At 36.7% G+C, this 17,848-nt stretch overlaps 1 protein-coding gene across 1 annotated transcript in view; it reads left to right on the top strand.

Moving 5' to 3' along the window:
* The window catches only part of LOC128572618 (coiled-coil domain-containing protein 7-like), a 117,681-nt gene that overhangs the window by 14,643 nt on the left and 85,190 nt on the right, over positions 1-17,848 (top strand). The window contains exons 3-5 of the mRNA XM_053572588.1: positions 9,133-9,222; positions 13,738-13,845; positions 14,197-14,325. Coding sequence (XP_053428563.1) covers positions 9,133-9,222; positions 13,738-13,845; positions 14,197-14,325 — 327 coding nt within the window. The remainder of the gene's footprint in view (positions 1-9,132; positions 9,223-13,737; positions 13,846-14,196; positions 14,326-17,848) is intronic.

The raw sequence follows: 17,848 nt of genomic DNA, 5'->3' as shown, positions 1-17,848 counted from the left end.
GTAACCAGTCCCTTTTCCAGGCCACCGATTGGATTGTCCAGCAGAGGGCGCATGCTTGCCATTTTTATACCACTCTTCATTGGTCAATGTTTACTATGTGGGCAGGAGTAACCTTTTCTGTGCCTGAAAATTAGTCAGTCACAATCTGGACTGTGTTGTGGGCTGATTGACATGGCTTCTGAGGTTTGATTAAGCTTGATAATTAGCAGGATTGAAACAAATGAACCTAGAAATCTGAATTTGGCCCAAATCTTATTATCTGTTGTTCTCGCTCCCTGTACAACCAGTGAGGCTGGCTAGGATGCTATGAGCCCTCTGTTGGTTTTCTAATTTTACTTTATGTAGGAGCTTGTCTAGGGAGCTGGAGGCTCAGGGAAGGACCACTGATTCTCCTGAGAACTGAGAATCATATGTAAAAATCTATTAGAACTTTCCAAAAGCATTCTGTGGTATTCACCAGCACTTTCTGAGACTCCTTGACATGGCTGGAGAAGTGCCCCACTGGACCTCAGACTTTTGTAAATGACCTGTGAGCACTACCTGAGAGTGACTCAAAGACATTTTAGTATCTCCCAAAAGTGCCCTGTTATAGCTTTAAGGACTTTTATTTATGGTCGAGTCTGAAAGATCACACACAGGATTTTGGCCTTGGAATCAGACTCCTCAGTATTTATATATACACACACACACATAACATATGTATGTACATAAATACATATATACACATCATATGCACACATATGAATATGCATGTGCATAATCTTATGTAGAAACATAAATCCTTTTATTATAAGGACATTTGCACTAGACTGTTTATTGCAGCTCAATTTACAATCGCCAAACTGGAAACAACTTAAATGCCCACCAACCCACGAATGGATTAACAAGCTGTGGTATATGTATGCCATGGAATACTATTCAGCAACTAAAAAGATGGAGACTTTACATCTTTTGTATTAACCTGGATGGAGGTGGAACACATTCTTCTTAGCAAACCATCACAAAAATGGAGAAGAAAGAGTCCAATGTACACAATTCTTATATGGGGACAATGACCTAGTACATGGTGGGTGGCGGGGGTGTGGGGGAGTGGAGAGAGGGAAGGAGAGAAAGGTGTGTGGGGTCATGGTATGTGACACACCTCCTGGAGGTGGGCTATAATTCTAAGAGGCACTTTACCTAACAAATGCAATCAGTGTAACCTGGTTCTCTGTACCCTCAATGAATCCTCAGTAATAATAATAATAGAAACATAAATTTTCACAGACACCTTCAATTCTAGGCAAGGATTATTCTTGTCTTCCTCCATGAAATCTACACTATGAATCCTGACTCTGAGCAACATCAACGCATTTACCCACTTAGTCCTATAATACTTCTAAAATTGCTTCAGAATTATTTGTCTCAGATCACAGAGAAACAAATCTGCTAAAAAGATTTTGTAATTAGTTAACAGGACCCCCCCCATCCAAGAGTGAGAATTTATGTCAAATACTGTATTTATGAGTTTTTTGGATACATACTTTTCTTGTTTTCTTCAGGTTTATTTCTTAAGTGTGCCTTTACAATAGTTTTAGTCCCTATTTTAAATTTAATTTAATTTTTGGACAATGTTGAACATTAACCTACTACCAAACTAATACATATGAAACGAGTATACTTAGAAAAGTTCCTTCCTGTAGCCCCTTCTTTACATTCTACAGTACTCTCTTATCTTCTTGAAGGTAACTAACTGCAATATTCTATTAAATCTTTTTCGTGTTTTCACTTGTAAACATAAGTGTCTGTGATTTTTCCTCTTGTAATTTTTAAAATTTCCTCTTCCTTCTTTCTGCCTGGCTAGCATACTAGATATGCATTCTTCACTTTTCTTTTTTACTTTATCTCTTGGAAAGATCTTGATGTGAGATCTTTTTTTATATTATAGATTTAGGATAAATAATACCATAATTTATTTATTTTTAATTTTCAAAATTTCAATAGATTTAGGGGTACAGGTGTAAAACTGGAGTTTGTTATGTGAATATCTGGTCTAGTGGTGAAGTTTGGTTTTTTAGTGTACCCATCACCTGAGTAGTGCACATTGTGCCCAATAAATTATTTTTCATCTATCACCCCTCCCCCCATTATGAGTCTTAAATGTCCACTAAAACCACACTGTATGGCCATGTATAGCCACACCTTGGATCCCACTTATAATCGAGAACATGCTGTATTTGGTTTTCCATTCCTGAGTTACTTCACTCAGGATAATGGTTTCTAGTTCATTCAAATTGCTTCAGAAGACATTATTATATTCTTTTTTTATGGTTAAGTAGTATTCCATGGTATACATATTCATACCACATTTTCTTTATTCACTCATTGGTTGATGAGTATGTAAGTCTATTCCATATCTTTGCAATTGTGAATTGCACTGCAATCAAGTGCAGGTGTCTTTTTGATATAATGATGTCTTTTCCATTGGGCAGATACTAGTCGTGGGATTGTAGCATTGAATGGTAGACCTATTTTTATTAATAGTTCTTTGAGAAGTCTCTATACTAATTTCCATAGAGGGTATACTAATTTACATTCCCACCAACAGAGCACAAGCATTCCCTTTTCACTGCATCCATGCTAATATCTGTTATTTTTTTGACTTTAAAAAATGTTTTTTTGAGATTCATAGCCTGCAAATATTTTATCCCATTTTGTAGATTGTCTCTCTACCCTTTTATTTGTTTTGGTGTGCAGAAGCTTTTAGTTTAATAAAGTTCTCATTGTTTATTTTTGCTTTTGTTCTATTTGTTTTTGGGATCTTAATCATAAATTCTTTCCGTAGGCTAGTGTCTGATTAAGCCTAGAGAGGTTGTATGTTTCCAAGAATTTGTCCATATCCTCCACATTTTCAAGTATGTAAGCATAGATTATAGTATTTTTATAGTATTTATACTATTTATTTTTATAATATTCTGGGTATGGAGAAAAAGGAACGCTTGTTCACTGTTGGTGTGACTGCAAACTAGTACAACTCCTTTGTCTCTCCTTTGTATTAAGATACCTGATGCTTCCAAAACAAAGTCACAAATTAGGTGCCTTAAACAGTGGAAATTTATTGTTTCAGAATTCTCGAGGCCAGATGCTCAGATAAAATATTAGTAGGGTTGGTTCTTTCTTAATGAGAATCTATTAAATGCCTCTGTTCTAGTTTCTTGTAGTTTGCAATCTTTAGTGTTTCTTGGCTTATAGAAGCATCATTCTGATTTCTGTTTCTGTTCTCACATGATATTAGTGTGTTTTTATAAGGATATTATACTGGATTAGGACCCACTCTACTAACCACATTTTTACTTGAATACCTCTGTAAAGAGCCTGTTTCTAAATAATATCACATTCTAAGGCACTAGGGATTAGGAATTCTGTATATCGGAAAGGGGATAGAGAGAGGATACAAGTCAAGTCCTTAGTATTCGAGTCCTTCCCATGTGCAAAATAACATCATCTCCACATCCCCTACAGTTCAACTATAACTCCAAAATCTCATCTAGATGTTGTTAACTCAAAGTTCCAAATCTCATCATCTAAATTATCGAAATAATTATGGGTAAGACTTAGGGTATGGTTTATTCTGGGGTAAAATACTTGTTTATCAGCAAACCCGTGAAACCACATATCAACTTCCTGTTTCCAAAAGACAGTGGTAGGACAGACATATGACAGACATTTCCATTCCAAAAAGGGAGAAATTTGAAGGAAAAAAAAAAAATGGGATCACAAAGTCCTAAGCAAATTCAGACCTGGCAGAACAAATTTCATTAGATGTGAAAGCTTGAAAATAGTTTTTATTGGCCCTTTCTTTCAGGCCTACCTGGTTTGGGGTTGCCCCCTTGACTCTGGGTGGTGGACCCAACACCTAGGAACAGGAGAGACAAGAACCCAGTCCTCTGGCCTGTGTGGTCAGGGCTCTTGTAGCAGTGAAAGCTCCACTGTTACCTGAACCACTCTTAGGGTCATTCACATCTTTTCTTGAAGGATAACACATGTTTGTAGCAGAGGAGTTCTATTGGCCCATTTTCTGTCTATAGAATCTTACAAGTCTGACAGTCTTTCTCTATTTCATCCTGTCTCTGTCCTCTTTAGCCCAAGCTGAAAGGTTTCTTTTGAAATAGAGGACTAGATCTGCAACTAACATGGCTAATCTCTTTAGCAAATTACTGTCCAGCCATAACTTTGGTGTTCTCTTCAGAACATGCTTTCTTATTTTTTCCAATATGGATAGGTTGAGAATTTTGCGAATCTTCATTTTCTGGTCCCTTTTGTCCTAAAAATTCCTTCTTCAATTTCTCTCTTTCCCTCCTGCATCGTATTATAACATCCAGGAGAAACCAGGATGTGCCTTAAACATAGGAATCTCCTCTGCTAAAAATCTGCAATTATTGCATACAAGTTTTACTTGCCATCCAGCAGACAAAATTCAGTCACATTCTCTGTCATTTTATACCAAGTATTTCCTCCACTTTCCAATAATATGTTCCTTATTTCCATGTGAAACCTCACAGGAAGCACCTTTGACATTGATATTTCTGCCAACATTCTGTTCATGACAAGATTACATATGTACCTAAGATGAGAGATTTCTCTATAGGTCTGCCCTTTCCTTCCTGAGCCCTCACCAGAATCACCCGTGATGTCCTTATTTCTACCAATAATCTTCAAGGTAATCTAAACTTTTCCTATAATGTACTTCAAAATTCTTGCAGCCTCTACCCATTACCCAATTTTAAGGCCATTTCAACATTTTCTGAGTGTTTGTTACAGCAGAAATAAATTTCCCAGTGGTGGGGATGCTGTAGCAAAGTACCACAAATTGGATGGTTTCAACAGCAGTAAATTATCACCTTACAGCCAGCAGGTTAGAAGTCCAGGATCAAGGTATTGGCAAGGTTATTTCCTTCTTAAAACTAGGGGGAATTTCTGTTCCATGCCTCTGACCTCAATTCTGTGGTTTGCTGGCAATATTTATCATTCTTTGGCTTGTAAATGCATCACCCTAATCTTTGCCTTCATCTTCACATGGCGTTCTCTAAGAGAGAGAGAGACAGAGAATATACTCAAATTTTCTGTTTTTATAAGGACACCATTCAGATTGGATTAGAGCCCTCCCTGATGAACTCATTTCAATTTGATTATCTCAAATTGAAATTAAATTAAATTATTTTCAAATAAGATCACATTTTGAGATGCTAGGGGTTAGTATTTTAACTTGTTGTGATATAGTGGGCACAATTTTAAGCCATAACCCTCTCATCATACTGTCAGGGATGGTGGACATAACAGCTAACTGTGTATCAGATTCAAAAAGCCCACAACATGCAATTCTTCTCTACCTCCCTATGGCACTTCTTGGTCCAGGACCACCATTCTCTACTAAAGGCATAGAGACCTTGGCCTGACTCCTAGTCTTGTTTATTTTTGAAAGCTGAGACATCTGGTCAAAAGTTGAATGGGCCTTTCCAGTTTACCTTCAGATTCACTGGAAAGAGGAAAAGGAATAGCACTTTTATCAATCAGGATCCATTCCCTTGTAGACCCTAGCAATGATAAAAGCCTGTTGAGCCCCATGGCTCACTACCTTGCTGTGAGTTCCTTGGCAAGAAAGCACATTAATCTCATCTATGAGAATCTACTATTAAGTAACCAGAACCAGAGATCTCCATGGGAAAGCCCTTGCCCAGATGGTTGAGAGGGTGCATTATTACCCATTCTATATTATTCTTCCTGTGCTCCAGTCTCTGCTATCTGTGCAGTAACCACTTCTTCCATCCTTGATGATTTGTCAGTGAAGATCTGTATTGTGTCACAGGCTGATCAATAAAGCCTTATTGGGGAGATTTCATGGCGTTTGATAACCAGTAGGAGTGGCATGAATAAACCCAGAAATCTGAGTCTAGTTATAATCTCATCATCTGCCATTCTCATTCCTCATTGTATACCCAAGAGTCCACCAGGGTAGCTTGCAGAACAGTTATACACACCAGAAGAATGTTTTTCAATGTCAGGGAATTCATCATGTGTGGGTCAAATCTTTCTTATCCCAAATAATATCTGGCTAAGGATGTAGATGTTCTTGAGTGCTTGTGTCCTTTTATCTTGACCCCCCGTATTATTCCTCCTCCTTAGGCAAAAGTGGCCAACATTAGTATACTCTGAAGGTGGGGGTCTGCAGTGACACAGTCCACAAGGTACCATTCTCACTCACTCAGTTTAACAAGATCACCTTCTCCATCATGGAAATGAGCACCCCAGGTCTCTAAGATCACTTCAGATAACTGAGTGAAGTGACTCCAAAGGACTCTACATTGTTTTTCATTTTAGGCATGAGTCTCAATAATTTGTTGCATCATAGGCTGTCTTTCAGTTCCGGGGACAAGCTTAGAGCTAACAGTAGTAACTGTGTGCAATTCATCATGCAGGGTTTATGATTACTTTTGTTCCTATTGCCTTAAAAGATGTAGCAATAGCTAGGAATTATTTCTTTAGCTTTCTTAGAGTCCTTCTTTGGGATTTATAATTTGAACCACCAGGCAAGTTTAGCCAGGGAATTGTAAACTAAAGGGAGGCACCATTGGTCCTCCCCAAGACTTGAAAAGCTTATGCAAATAGTCACTAGCATATGCCAAAGCACCTCTGGGGTTCACAAACACTTCCTGAAACACATTGTCGTGGCTGGCGAAGTGCCCCATGGGAGCCTTAGACACCTGCATGTGATCCATTAGCATCATCCAAGAGTGTCTCATGGACTTCTCAAGCACCTCCCTACAATTCCTCATGGAATCTTCAGGATTTTGCTTTTCTTATTTGCTGAATTCATTACTCTGCTCACTGCACCACTTTGTGAGAGGGGGAGCTGCCAGTTGTTGAGATGCCCAATTAAGATATGAAGCCAAGGGCGGCGCCTGTGGCTCAGTGAGTAGGGCGCCGGCCCCATATGCCGAGGGTGGCGGGTTCAAACCCAGCCCCGGCCAAACTGCAACAAAAAAATAGCCGGGCATTGTGGCGGGCGCCTGTAGTCCCAGCTGCTCGGGAGGCTGAGGCAAGAGAATCGCGTAAGCCCAAGAGTTAAGAGGTTGCTGTGAGCCGTGTGACGCCACGGCACCCTACCCGAGGGCGGTACAGTGAGACTCTGTCTCTACCAAAAAAAAAAAAAAAAGATATGAAGCCAAAATAAAATTATTAATAATAATTAAATCTTTATTCAAATACTTTGATAGTGTAAGCAAGGCCCTACCTAGGGAAAGGCCCAGCTTCACCAGTATTTCATTTTTCCCCACTGAAGGCAACAGGGGAATGGCAGATGTTTCATCACAAATTGGGAGGATCTTCTCCTCACGGCAGGAACCCCAAACAAAAGGCTCTTGATGTTCATATGGATGCAGCCTGCAGGAGAACTGAATGGAGAAGTACTAAATATTGTCAGAAAGGAGAAAATTATCTTCAAGGCCTCCCATGAGGTCATCTGAGCAGAGGCACCTGAACAACACAGGACCTCAGTCCAGCTCCCCTCTCCCTCATAAGGAAAACTTCAAATGGAAACTTCTGAGTTAGAAATGCAGATACTCAGGAGAACATTTTTGGCCTGGAGGAGATCTAAACCCATGGCTGCATATCCCTCCAGAGAATATAATGTGCTGGCTGTGTGCTAGATCTGATGGGGAATGAAAGGCCTTCTTCCACGACAACAGCCACATGAAACCTTTGTACTTGTCTGTGGTTAGGCCTGAGAGATCATGCATAGGATTTTAACTTGAACCCATACTCCTTAGTATACACACATATGCACACCCACACACATCCACATACATACACGTGCATGTGCAAATATACATGCACGTACACAAATATACATATTTTAGGAATTGTGAGGTCTCTGGGAGGCATTCAATTTTAGCACTTTAGCACTGTTTCTGCCTTTCTCTCTTTTGTGTTTTATTCCTTTCTTCCATGTTGAGAATCCTGACTTTCAAAACATCAACTAATATATACATTTGCTAAATCCTGTAATACTTCAAACCTTGTTGCAGATTTGCTTAGCATATACTACTACAAAAACAAACCTACCAAAAAGATTTTGTGAACTGTTTGCAGTCGGCCTTCAACGCTCTTGATAAAGACTGACTGAGGGTGTGTTTCAAATACTGTATTCATGAGTTACGTGGATTAGTACTTGCTTTTGTTTTTTTTTTTCCAGTAGGTTCATTTTATTAAGTTTGCTTTCAATTTGAGGCCTCACACTTCTTATCCTCATTGATTTAATTTTAGCTTTGGAATATGTAGAATGTTAACCTAGTTCCAAAAGTAATTATTTATAAAATATATTCTTAGAGGAATTTCACTCCTCCCACAGTCCTCCCCCTTATATTCCCATCCTCTTTCCCACCCTGTTTGTTGTAGATAACAATTACATTTGTTTCCTTGCTTATCTTTCCTATTTTATTTTGAAAAGTTTAATATCTATTTCTCTATGATTTTTTCTTAATTACTTTTCAACCCCAAAGTTAGCATACTATATACATTATTTAAAATTTTTTTTTACTTAACATTATCTCCTAGAAATCCCTCCATATTAGTTTACAGAAATCTTTTTTATTGTTTTTACAGAATACATATATTGGTTTGTTCTACATTATCTATCTTATTTTAGACTATGCCACAATTTATCATCTCTATCTGAGTTTATTCCACCAGTTTCTATGCTTTAATATTAGATGGTGTTGAATATTTTGCAATTACAAATAATATAATAATGAATAATTTTGTGCATGTGCATTTTCATTGTTTGGTCTTTGATTATGTATTAAGTTAAAATATAAATAATCCATGAATCCTGGAGACCAAATATATTAATAAAATATGTTTGATACCTCATAACTCAGAATATTTGTGAAATAATAAGACAGCTTCTACAACACCCATTAAATTTATTCTCACCATTGTAATCTCATATCTAACATTATGGTGATTTACTTATAACTATAAAACTAAGAGAAAATGCTGCTTCACCTGTTATAAGATTGAATTCTAGAGATTTCACAGTAGGTTTTTTTCCAGTTAGCAGACTAAATGCATCTGTTTATGTAACTTATTTTGTAGGATCAGATAAGTCTACTCATCAAGACTCAATGTCACAACTCCAACTGCAAGAAACAAACAAAAAAACTCCTGGAAAAGGAAGGCGCAATAGTTAAGTACAATAATTATAGATACCTTAAATTATTTGAAATTAAACTCACCAGAAGATCTTTTACTTTGATTCATTAATGTTTATTTGAGCATATATTTTATGAAAATTGTATACTGTCAGCTGGGCATAGTGGCTCACACCTAGCATACTAACACTTGAAAAGGCAGAGGAGGTGGCTTGGTACCCATAGCTCAGTGAATAGGGCGCCGGCCACATACACCAACGCTGGTGGTTTCAAGCCCAGCCCAGGCCTGCTAAATAACAATGACAACTGCAACCAAAAAATAGCCAGGCATTGTGGTGGGTGCCTCTAGTCCCAGCTACTTGGGAGGCTGAGGCAAGAGAATCGCTTAAGCCCAAGAGTTTGAGGTTGCTGTGAGCTGTCACGCCACAGAATTCTACCAAAGGCGACATAGTGAGACTCTATCTCAAAAAAAATAAATAAATAAACAAATAAGTAAATAAAATAAAAAAAAAAGGAGAGAGAAGGTAGAGGAACTACATGCAGGATCACGTGAGCCGAGGAATTTGATGTCTAGCATAACAAGACCCTTGTCTCTACAAAATAAAAAAATAAAAAATTAGCAGGGCATGGTGGAACCCACCTGTAGTGCTAGTTACTTGGGAGACTGAGGCAGAGATTTGCTTGAGCCAGGAGTCTGAGGTTGCTTTGAGCAATGATTGTGCCACTGCATTCTAATCTGGGTGACAGAGTGAGACCCTGTTTCAAAAAGAAAATGTATACTTTGACCTAGGATATGAACACCTTAAGGTAAGTAGAGAGCAAAAGTGACAGTGATGGTAAATCCAGGTGGAAATTTCTTGTCGTAAGATTATTTCACAGCCATTGGACCTGCTCGTAGTACCTGCTAAGATTCAATAACTGACATGTAGAATCCCTAAGTATATGCACCTTTTGGCTGACTCTAGGAGATTATAATTTACAGGATATTTTAGCTTATGGTATTCTGAGCTGTAGCAATGTTTTTTTCTGCCATAGGCTTGAGTGAACAAATCGAGAGGCTATTGAGATCCTTATCTTAAACAGAAAATGGGAATTACAGGGGCCAAGGAGTAGGGTCCTTGTCCGTCATCCCCTGGGAATTTTATTGGTTGGGCCCCATACAAAGGTGAGGTCTTCTCAGTAACCTGTGAGATGGGTGCCATCAAATTTCCCTCGTGGGGAATACTAAAGTACCAGTAGCAAAAGCCCCACTAATGGAGGGGCTTCCTTTTTATTTTGGTGGAGGAGATAGCTGAGAGGACCAAAAGATTGGCAGTCGTCTCCTCTGGAAAGAGATGTTGTGCCTCTTCCCATATCACACCTGTGAATTCCACCCGAGTGCTGGTTCCTTGCACCTTGTTTGTAGTAATGGCTCTGCCATGGTACCTCATAGCGGTCTGCAGAGGAGTCAGTCCTTGTGTAATGCTTATGGCTGGAAAATATCTTCAGTCCTTGTGTAATGCTTATGGCTGGACGCCCCCAGGAAAATATCTTCAGTACAGTGGAAGGCTATTGTTCCCTCCAGGAGCAGGACTTCTTCCAGTTCATACCTATCCATTGATGACAAATAGTTGAGGAATTTAGGTAGCCTTGTAGAAGGACATTAGCGGTATATTACAACCCAGTCCATGTAACAGTAAGCTGATCACCCAATATGGACAGGGATGCTAAAAACTAAGTTTTATATATCAGTTGTTGTACATAAGTTCTTTTTTATCTTGGGCAGTATCCTCTCTGACAGTCACAAAGTCAGGTATTGCCAGCACCCAGGGCTGCCTGTGGTGTTTAGTTGCCAGTGATCCATTGAAACTGTATCTACATGAGTCTTTGTGCACAGGCCAGAAGGAGCTATTTAATGGAAAATTAGTCTCAGGAAGAACTTTGTCATCCTTAAGCTGAGAAATGAATGCTGTTACTTCTTGTTTACCCCAGGTGGTCAGTATTGTTTTTGAGAAACAAAAACCCCAGGGACTAGTAGACGTGTAGGTTTGTGGTCATTTGCATGCCCAACTACAATGGTCCTCACTGAGCAGTTTTCCTTAGTTTTTGTGGGCAAAGGTGAAGAGGTGTTCACTTAGACAGTACACCTGTGACATAATACATTCAGTAGTGTACACAGAGATGGAGTGTGCAGTAGGCCAAAGGGACTCACTCATAGCTGAGTCTAGATAATCTGGGTCCCCTTGGTGGTGACTTCAGACTTCAAACTAGAGAGCAATCTCTGTTTCCCCCTCATTCTGATGCTGGAGTATGTGGATCACAGTCACCTCTACACCAGTGTCCAAAAGGCCCAAGAAATATAATTCTCCCCACCTTTCCATTGACTCTGATCCTGGTCCCCACTGGAGGTTTGAAGACTCTGGCTTAACCCTTCTTCTTACTCACTGTTGAAGGATACAAAGACTCAGTAAAAATTGGAACCATTCACCCGTTCATCTCCAAATTCCCAGGGAGGGATAGAGGGAACAACACTTTATTAAACATAGAATCTTCAATGTGCAGACCCCAGCTGGGCTGGCTTTGGGAGCCCCCATGGCCAGCTACCTGCCCATGAGTCCCTCTGGGGGACAGACATCAACCTTTTTCAGAAACCATTGTTGAGTAACCAGACCCAGAGATCACTTCTAGAAGCATCATTCAGGAGAAGAACACATGATTACCATTTTAAATCACTCTTATAATGAGGCTTTACCACCTTGGGAGCAGCTGCTTTTTCTATGGCTGAAAGTTTGACAGTTAATTTCTAGATTTTATTACAAAACAAATGACATGACCTTAACAAGTAAGTTTGATTGACCTAGAAAACCAGCAGGAATGCCATAAATGAACCAAGAAATCTGAGTCTAGTCAGCCATATCATCTGCTATCCTTACTTATCCTTGTAGAAGCAAGGGACCACCCACGTGATTCACAGGGCTGCCTCTGCAAGGGTGGTCCAAACATGATCTTAGTGATAGGTTCATCACAGGTAAGGCAAAGCTATCAGAATCCAAATAGTACTCAAGTAAGGAAAGAGAGGACCTTGAAGTTTGCACTTCATATTTCCCTTTTCTTTCTCCTCCTTGAGCAAAAGTTTCTGCTGTCATGACATTCTGAAGAAAGAGTTTTGCAGTGACATGCCCTACAAGGTACCCCTAAGTTTAATAAGAGTACATCCTATGTCCTGGAGGCAAACCACCCAAGTCTCTAAGGGGTCTTTGGTTTGCTGGTAAGGTGAAGCAATTTCAGAAGGTTCTACATCCCTTTTATTAAAATTCCTTTTAATAAAGCCATGAATCTCAGAACTGCCTGGTCCCTGTTCAGAACTAACAGCAGCACTAGATACGACTTAGCTCACAGGGTCTCTGACAACTGTACATCCCATCAGCAGAGGACAAAGGCAGTAGCTGAAGAGTTGCTTCCTACCTTTCTCAGAGACCTTGTGTTAGATCTCTAATTTGACCTGCCAAGAGGGAGTTTGGGGCTAGAGAAGGACCATCAGTACCTCTCAAAACCAAAAATATTGTGTAAATAATCTTCTAGCATTCTCCAGGAGAGCCCCTAGTGTTGGCTACCACTCCTTGAGACCCATTGATATGGCAAAGTGCACGTGGGACCCTTTGGCTCCTGCAAATTATCCTCTAGTATCCCCCCCAAAGGCCCCATAAACTCTGGTATCTCGTACATCTAGTATCTGGTATCTTGGAGCTCTTCATGCTTTTTGCTTTTCCAGAAAGGCATTGTGCTTAATTGATCATGCTGCTCACAGCCATTGGTCACTGAGAAAGCTGGCCAGTGTCAAGGTGATTAAGAGAGAATAGGCCAAATTAAAAGTGACAATTAAGACTTTAATCCCTGTGGCAACATAAGCAAGAGTCTGAGCCTGAATGGTCACTGACTCCGTAAGTGTTTCATTTTCCCGTGAAATGACATTGGGCAAGGGTAGGATGTGTTAGCATAGATTAGGGAGTGGGGGGGGGGGAACATCTCACTGTAGGTACAGTTGTTATACTATTTTATATACCTTATATACATACTCATACGCACACGCACATGTATGTGTATCTTTTATACTATAACTGATACTATGCTGTTGTTGGTGATATACACATCAGTTCATTCAATCCATCTCCTATGCCTGAAAATTTTGATAGTGTTGAATATTTTGCTATTACAAACAATGCTGCAAGGAATGCCTTTGTGCTTATGGATTTTCAGTGTTAGGGCTATGATTATGTACTAAACTATAAATTATTATGTATTATGTCTACATAGTTTATTAACCTATGAATCCTGGAGATTAATATAAAACATGTTTATTTCTCAGAATATTTATGAAATAATGACTTAGCTTCCACAGTCATTAAAACTATTCTTACCGTCTTCACGTCAGATCTAACAATGTGGCAATTTCATTATAATTTTATAAAAATGAGAGAAAATGCTGCTGTATACTTGTTATAAATTTGAAATCTAGAGATTTTGCAGTAGATTTGTTAATTTTGTAGACTAAATGCATCTCTTCATGTAGCTCATTTTGTAGTACGAGATGAAAATCTTACATCTGTGCAAGATTCAATGCCAAAATTTCAAACACTAGGAAAGAAACAAATAACTGATGAACAAAGAAGACGCAATAGTAAGTATACTAATTATAGATAATTTTAAATTATTTTAAATTGAACTCATCAGAAGATCTTTTTCTTTGATTTACATATGTATATTTGAGCATCTATTTTATGGACATCTTACTTTACCCTAATGTGTGAATAGAATACACTAATATAACTAGAGAACAAAAGCAGAAATATTTAATATCTTTTGGTTGGTATTTGCATAATTAGCAATTGCTAAGTAGAAACACCACCTTCACGTACCCTCAGGAAAAAACTGTTCTCGTGATTTTTTTCATTTTGCTTCTGAGGGTGGTAAGTTTGCTGATTATTTGACATATCCAGAAGTTCCATTACACATTTGCTTTTCTGTTTAGCACTTCCTTTGGAAATCCGGAAAAAGAATATACCGCTTGAACATCTATTGCCTGATGAGAAAGTTTTATTATCAAGAAGCCAATCTCAAACTAAGAAAATTCGAGCTGTTAGAAAGGACAGTGTCAATAGTAAGTAATTGATTATAATCTTTTAACTTAGTTTTTACTTAGTATAGAATTTTGGTTTTGGTTTATGAATTTGCCTTCAAACACATGCTTCTATTGCTAATTATTTTGATAATTCTTCTAGATCTTTCTTGATGATTTGTTACTTTTATAATTACTGAGTTATATGTGTTAAATCATCCACTTTGTGGATTTCTCTATTTTTTCTTGTATTTGTGTCAGGTTTTGCTTTATGTCTTGTGATGCTGTAGTATTTATGTGCATATAAAGTTAAAATTTATATTCTTCAAGGGCAGAATATTTTGTCCTAATTAAGGGCCCTATAATACTTTATCATTTATATATTTTTATTTATTTTCCTTAATAACCTTCTTATCTGCTTTTAATATAGCTCCTTCTGGTTGGCATTTACATGGTATAGTTTGTTCATCCTGTTATTGTGGTTTTCCTATTTATGATTTTGCTATTTCTTTTGTAAGAAACTTGTATAAACTCTTAAATTTAGTCTGATGTTTTTCTTTTAATTATTTCTCCTAAACGTATATATGCATAACCTAATTATTGATATTTTAGGTGTAATTACACCATTTTTTTGGCTACTACTCTTTTTGTACCTGCTAGTTCTTTTACTCTCTATTTAACATCATTATTCATTTTTCCTTAGTCATACTTGACACCCAAAATGTTAAACTTTATTCTAAAGTGCAAATTAAATAAAAAACTAAAGAATAGCTTTAAATATAAATGTATAATAATGTTTATAATAATAAAGAAATAAAATAATTTTTGATAATTATAAATTACATATATTAATGTCTCTAATGTTTCTGTGTATCTAAAAAGTTACACGACTGATTTTATATGCACAAGTAAAAAATATAGATGATATTTATATTTTAACGAGGTGGTGATGTTCTTGAGTAATTAACATACCTGGTAAATCTAGACGTTCCACCAGAGAATCTGGTTCTCTAGTGCTTATAAGGGCCTTTTTTCTTATAGTCCACAATAAAATGTGATATCATCTGACAGTCTTTTGCCTGCAACCAGAACTACTAGAAAGAAAAGATTCAATAGGAAATACAATGATAATAAATATTATTAAATTATTGAAATTACATTAAGTAAATTTTGACTAAGCAGAATTTAGTTCATGAACATGTATCCTTTTATAACTTTACAGAGATCTATCAAGTCAATTTTTTATTATGTCATTTAAATTTCTTATTTTATGATTTCCTTGAATTTTGACTGTTCTATCAATTATTGAGAGATATAGTGAATTGTTCTTCTATCATTGTGGATTTATCTATTTCTTCTTATATTTCTGTCCATTTTCCTTATACTGTCTATCTATTAGATGTGTAAAAATAAAAAATTAGATTTTCCTCAAGAGCTCAATCTTTTCTTTTTGTAAAAGTTACCATCTTAGTCTTCAGTAAGGTCTTCTGACTAAAAGTCTGTTTTGTCTGATGTCGGCAAAACTACTGTGTAGTTATTTTGGTTAGTACTTGTGTGGCATCTGTTTTCAATTGTTTACTTTATATCTTTCTGTATTCATATGATTTATTATATAAATAACTGATAGTTAAATTGTTTATAAATGGCAGTGTAACTGTCTTTGTTCCTAGAATACATAAGCTGTTTCTTTTTGGTTGCTTTTAATTTTTCTACCTGGTCTAGAGTTTTAAAATTTCTTTTCTCTCTTTATTTTGGAATTTTTTTTATCAGTTAAATTTTCCAATCAGCCATCTAAGAAGCTTTTAAAAAATACAAATCCCCTTAGTACAATAAAAGTCTAATGTTGACTTTCTAAATGTAATATGAAATAATAAGATTGCCTTCACATAATTTCGGGATAAGTAATATTATGATTTTTACAATTATTTTCATGGTCCATTTTTTTTGTGTGTGTGTGTCATTTATTTAAATTGTATTGATTAGCTTAAATTGTTAAAACACTGATCGGAAATTTTGAATGGTTTTTGTATATATTAATTATCCAGAGGATTCACAATAAAGTTGTTTCACTTTTTATTAGATTAAAAGCCTCTCTTCTTATAGCTGAGAAAAGCATGAAATATTAGATGAACTCTTTCACGTGAAGATAAGTTTTAATCTCAAAAAGCCCATCTCAGATTAAGACATTTAGTACTGTCAGAAAAGTGGGTCATAGTAGTAAGTATCATAAATTAATGATTTTTAATTAAATTTCTCTCCTTAGTTCATGAATATATATTTAGTCAATTATGAATATGATTTTTATGTATCACATATACACGTATATGTATATGTGTATCATGTACAACATGTGTTTGTGTGTGTATGTATGTATATATGTATGTATATTCTCCGTCAGGTCAAGTTGATACTGTTAATGTGTTCTTAACTTCATTAAGGTTCTCTGTTTATTCTGTCATTTGTGAAAAAGGTATTTTAAATTCTATTGCTATGATTACTTATCTCTCTATTGCTCTTTGTAGTTCTGTCATTTTCATTTCATGCTTCCAAAGCTTTGTTATTACATACATGTGGATTTCAAATTGTTATCCGTTTTTGCATTTGTTTATAGTTTGGGACTCTGTCACGGAGGCTGGAGTACAGTAGCCCATTTGTCTCACTATGAGTTTAAACTTCTGGTTTCAAGCAATATTCCCATCTTGGGCTCCCGAGTAATTAGGTCTATAGGCATGCACCACCATGCCCACCCCTTTTTGTAGAGGTGGTGTCTCACTATATTACCAGGCTGATCTCAATTTCCTGGCCTCAAGCAATCCTCCTGCCTCAGCCTCCCAAAGTGCTGGGGACAAGCATGAGCCAGCATGCTTGGCTTAAGTTATTACATGTTTTTAAGGCACCAAGACTCTTTATGACAGACACTTTGTAGTAACTTTTTTTTTTATTTGCCTTTGTCAGATATTAACATCTTTTTTTACACGAGTATTTACACAATGTTTGCATAATTTTGTTTGCAACCTTTTTGTATTATTATGAAGCTGTATATCTTTAAAATACCATACATTATAGTTGGCTATTTTAAAAACCCAATTTGACAGTGTTTTCATTTTTAAATGTAACACTTGATACATTTACATTTAATGAAAGTACTGGTATTTTATGTTTTCTGTCTTTCTCACCTCATCTGTTTTTTAATATCCTTTTAAAATTTACTTTTAATGTTTTATTTAGCATTTTATTTCTTATCCACATGTGTTGTAAAAAATATTTGAGTTGAAAAAATATTTGAATTAATTGTAAAATGTGAATAATTAGAAAACTATTCTCTTGAAAAATATTCCTATAATTCTCTGTCTATAGAATTCTCTGTATTTACAATTCTCTGTCTATAATTCTCTGTCTCAAAATGTGGTATTTGATTATAATTTTTAAAACATGAGAGGAAATGTTGCAGGATGATTGACATGTATTTGAATTACAGAGGTTTTCCAATAGATCCATTTCTTTAATGGACTAACGGCATCTTTCTTGTAGTTCAGAAAGTGGAATTGGCATTAGATGAAAATAT

This window comes from Nycticebus coucang, chromosome 20 (assembly GCF_027406575.1).
Source record: "Nycticebus coucang isolate mNycCou1 chromosome 20, mNycCou1.pri, whole genome shotgun sequence".
In the NCBI taxonomy this organism is placed as follows: domain Eukaryota; kingdom Metazoa; phylum Chordata; class Mammalia; order Primates; family Lorisidae; genus Nycticebus; species Nycticebus coucang.
This window is presented reverse-complemented; position numbering and strand designations above follow the sequence as displayed.